At 38.0% G+C, this 5000-nt stretch overlaps 1 protein-coding gene across 1 annotated transcript in view; it reads left to right on the top strand.

The window, feature by feature from the left end:
* Nucleotides 1-2294: 2294 nt before the first annotated feature.
* The window catches only part of LOC137997293 (zinc metalloproteinase nas-14-like), a 19902-nt gene continuing 17196 nt past the window's right edge, over nt 2295-5000 (top strand). Inside the window, exons 1-3 of the mRNA XM_068843207.1 lie at nt 2295-2320; nt 3397-3481; nt 3753-3938. Coding sequence (XP_068699308.1) covers nt 3412-3481; nt 3753-3938 — 256 coding nt within the window. The 5' untranslated portion in view covers nt 2295-2320; nt 3397-3411. The remainder of the gene's footprint in view (nt 2321-3396; nt 3482-3752; nt 3939-5000) is intronic.

Here is a 5000-nt window from a genome sequence, read left to right as displayed (position 1 = left end):
TAGTTCAGTAATTTTTAACTTCCCAAATGATCTGTGGCGGATACATGACGGACACCAGATTTTATATATGATTCTTATTATTCATATCAGTTGTTTAAAAAGGCTACTTATGTGCATGGATTCGTTTTAGGCAGTACTGATGATTAGGCCAAACATTATTTCTAGCGGATCATCTAATGGCATGTGGAGAACAAGAGTGGTCGATCATGATAGTCTCTCTGACCAAAAAAGTAGCTTTAAAAGGGGGTTTTCAACTAAGTCTTTATTGAAGCTTTCAGCGCTCAAGTGTTTACAGTAGCTTCATCAAGTTTTTCCCATTTTTGATACATGGTGCAATATAATTTGCTAACCCACGCATGCAACGTCACGGTGGTAGACGAGGCGTAGTGAAAGGTCAATGAAGAGCTCGCACTCTCAACGAAACACTCAGCGACTGGGATAGATTATTGCTTATGAGCTGGAATAGAAAAATGTCCTCTGTTTGAAAGATTGTTCAGTCTAAGCTGAAATTCACCTGTGCACTATGGCTCAACAACTCATGAAGTAGGTCTTTATATTAGACCTTCTATATTGACTTTGGACCTAGTCTGCTTTTAAGTCCTCCTACTAGTACTTTTTGTATTGGATGCATACTCTATGTCAGTGTTAATGAGCTAAATTTGGCAGCTAAAACTTCGAATTTATCAACAAGATCACGCTATCATTTTGAGCCCTGCTTAAAAATATTTTTGTTACGAAAATGGTACCTATCGTGAAGACATGATAACATCTTTACGTTGGGAGAATATTGCTTAATTTATCGAATATTACTGAGTATACTGCATATTGTTCAGCTTACATTCTCTGTTTGCTGCAAAACGTGTTGACTGTGCAAATTAAATATATTTAAACAAAACATCATAGACCCACTCAAATGAGATGATCTGTTTTATGTGGATATACACTTGAACGTTTAAATAATATTTAAAAGCAGCCTTGCTTTACCTTGGGTATGCGACCATAGCGATAGAAATGAGTATGGAAACAAAGATAAAAATAGCGCGGGCTATTTTGTCAATAGGCGGTTCACAAAACTTCTCTGCATACAGAGATCTTAACGTAAGATACCTTACGCCTACGCGACAGACGCTAAAGGATTATATCATGTTCTCTGGAACTTGAAAAAAACAAAAACATTTTATTCCAGATTAAAAATAGATTGTCAAGTCAACAAAATGTGCCCATCACCGTCCATCCTGTACCATGAGGTCGCTTTTGTGACAAAGCTAGGGATCTACCTCCATGGGCAATATATTACAGCAGTTCAGTGTTTTTGTTTTTTTGTTTTTTTTCATCCTCGAAATTACATTTAACTCTTTCTTTACCCTGGAAACGTTTAAACGCGGATGTACAGTGAACCAGGTTGAAGTTAAGGCTGGTGTCGAGCCAAAGTACATTTAGCCTGCTTTGATATCGTGCCTCTTTAGGTTGATCGTCTTCCATCTCACAAGAGAGACGTCATGGTACGGGATGGGCGGCAATGAGTTGCTTTGTGGAAAAACATGTAGGGCAATATTTGGCCTTTTCTTATGTTGTCAAAAACTCGCCAAACATTTTTCATTATTTTTAAAACGATTTAAAATATCTTCCCCTTAGATTGTTCGGAATCGTCTGCACTGACCCGCAGAGAATAACTCCGAGTTCCAAACTTTAAAAATCTTGTTTACGTGGCAACTCGTTGCCACCCTCACGTAGCCTGTCGTCTCTCTTGTGGGAAAAGGATCTATACCTTAAAGGAAACTATATCAAGGCAGTTTCAATGTAATTTCGCGAGAAACTGGGAATAGCGTGTATTGTATTTTCTGTATCTCAGCCTAGAAAATACATTATAACCCAAAACGAAGATGTCAAACTATTTGTGTAACAAGGAGAGTCATACTTATCAGTTTTATGGCTCGGCGACTAAAATTGGATAACTAGTTTACTTTTTTTTTAAATATGGTACCTATAGCTAACACCACTATTTCTAGATGTTTTTAGCCTTCCGAAAAGAGCTACTATTAAATTAAATAGCATGATACCGCCCGTTTAATATTTAAGCCTTAAGAACTGTATGATTTTTTGATATCGGCCTTCGACCGGGTGATAAGCTATACAAGGGTGGCTGATAATAGGCTATATTGAAGTCCTGCCGATCATAAAGTGCTTGGAAAAGTCCTTTAAAAGATCGTACGGGTGAACAGTTTAATATACCCTGTTGAGGGAGTTCCGAGCTGTTGAAACTACACCGTAAAACTTAAAAACAATATTTTTGCCAAGCTACTCTCTGTGTGAACCAAACGTAAGTACAAGGATACAGTAAAACTGTGTAAAGTTTTACAGCTGTTTTAATGCTCAAGATGATGGGATTACACATTAGGCTTTAGATCGTGGAAGACCATAAGCGTTTAGAGCCTATATTCTCGAGTTTCATAGTAAGAACTGTGCGACGTACTTTTGTAGCTGACAGAATGACAAGCCACTCCAAGCGACTTCGCCAAAATAATCTGTTTACATAGACCGTATTCCTAAATGGCGGTCAAGAAATTACTCTTTTGCCTTTGTGCTAATCATCCTCACTAGCCTCACTTTGGAACAAAAATTCTATTGAACTTTGCTCGTGTTTACGAGGCTAGTTAGGATGATTAGCATAAAGACAAAGCATAATTACTTAGCCGCCATTCATGAATACGGTCTATGTCACTCCGTAGACACATACCCAGAAGTAACCAGATAGGCCCAGGTTTCACCCTAATAGACCGTATTCACGATGGCCACCATGTTGGATTTGCTATTATCATGCAAATTAGCTACACACTTCTGAGGGGGCAAACAACATAAGTTCGAAAGGTTATAACGAACATCTTAGCCACACATATGATTTGTTTCACGTTTACTGAATGTTTATCACCAACTAGTAAAATAGAATGATTCACACAAGTTATTTCGATGTTTAAGAGAAAAATGAGCAGATAACAAAGTAGAAAGGCAATCAAAGATGTCAAAATTGGGCGAGCATCTAATTAGGGTCAAACCTGGACATATGTGGAAATAACCTGATTAAAAGACCTCCGACTGCAAAATGTCCATTCTACATCATTTGCCAGTAAAGGACCATATTTCATAATCGTTTTTCCCTTGAAATGTGATAACTAGCGTGGAAAATGGCACTGAGTCTTTGAATGGACATTTCCCGAGAGCACGATCATAGAGGGTCTGTATTGGGGAGACGAAAAAAAAACCAAGCTAAAGAGGTCAATTCAACAGTGTTTTAAGAGGAACTTTTTGTTTTACTATCATTCTGTGTCCACAGTTCCAAGATCGAGTTCTCTCTCAATGCCACAACTCGTCTAAAAATTGTCTCTGACCTAACTTTAGGCTTTGAAGACTAAAATGAAATTACTGTCTGTTCTCTTGATGGTGGAGGCTGTTTTCAGCGTACCTGTGAAGCTAAATCCTGAAGGTAACGATGAAAAATGTATTTTTTGTTGTTGCTTGTGTTGTGGTTGTTGTTGTTGTTCTTCTTCTTCTTCTTCTTATTCTTCTTCTTTTTGTTTGAAAAGTCGCCAACGACTTTGAAGTTTTCATTGAATTTTAATTATTGCAGAAGACGAATAGACAGAAGGTTTAGGGGTCGAGCGTTTATATGTACAACGAAATGCAACTCGTTAATCACTTATAAAGTTATGCAATGGAATACCGCTCCTGAATTAATTTATTAATTTTGCATACAGAGAATCGGAATCTGGAAGGAGCTGATTATTTTGAGGGAGATATGATACTTACTCCTCAGCAGCGAGGAAACGCCGAGATGGGACTGGATGTCTATTCTTCCACCGAAATTGGTTTGCAAGCTGCATCTATTATTACCCCACTTTGGCCGAATGGAGAAATAGTCTATGACATCGACAGATCTATTGGTGAGTTCTTACGTTTTCCGTCGTTTAAATTGAACAGATGGCACTGCTTAAATACCACGTTTACCTTAAGCGAAGGCTCCCTATCTCCATGATAGGTATGAGACCAGAAGGTAAAAATTAGGCTTAAAAGGGATGCTTTTGATTGCTTTGTGTTTTCGTAATAAGAATCAAATTAGCTAGTGAAAAATTAATGCGCATAATCTAGAAAATTTCAAACGAGAAGAGAGCATAAGCATCAAATCGGTGTAATTGTGCCTAATCTTTTAGAAAACTGAAACCCCCTTCCGGCCTCACCTAATCAATGAAAGTGTGTTGTGGCACTTTACCATTTACTTTAGAATCCATGGTCAGGTTTCGCAACGGTCCCAAATATTCCCTCCAGTGATGTCTGAATGCGAGACAACAAGGCATAACTCTAGATCTTGAATGATACCTAAAGAAAACCAGACATTATTTAACCATTTGCCCAGAGGGCATCTAAAAGCATAAGAGCGTAAAAAAATATATATGAGAGACAATGAGGTTGAAACTGACTGCACCGTACCTCTCAACTACTGACTGAAATGAACTCTGGCCCGTACGAAAGTCTGCATAGTTCACGTTTCTTTCTTCAATGAATAGGGATTAACCAAGACGTTTTGAATTGCGTTCAGCCGTGTGCCAAGCTAGATTATCTTAAGCAGTACGACCAACACTATTCTGTTGCCAAGATACGAATCTCAGATGTACCCTACAAGCTAGGGAACAATTCAGTTTTATTTTTCTTGATACCAACAATGGGATAGATTAGGCCCAGTTTACATTTCACATCCAATCTCACAAATGTGACACCCAATTCGAGGAGAAAAGGTTTTTCCTTAAAAATGAGGGCTTTGTCCAACACACTGCCCTGGCGGGATCATAACACCTCAAAAATGTTTGAAGGTGAATGGCAAAAATGCATTTGTGTAATTTAACAAAAAATTCAATTGCGCATGATAAATCAAATATTTTTTTTCGAAAGCGTTAATCTGGGACTGCACTTGATGTCTCTCATATATTATTTAGACCGGACCACTTTTC

The sequence above is a fragment of the Montipora foliosa genome, chromosome 3, assembly GCF_036669935.1.
Source record: "Montipora foliosa isolate CH-2021 chromosome 3, ASM3666993v2, whole genome shotgun sequence".
Lineage (NCBI taxonomy): Eukaryota > Metazoa > Cnidaria > Anthozoa > Scleractinia > Acroporidae > Montipora > Montipora foliosa.
The sequence above is the reverse complement of the archived record's forward strand: the minus strand, read 5'-3'. Positions and strand labels throughout refer to the sequence as shown.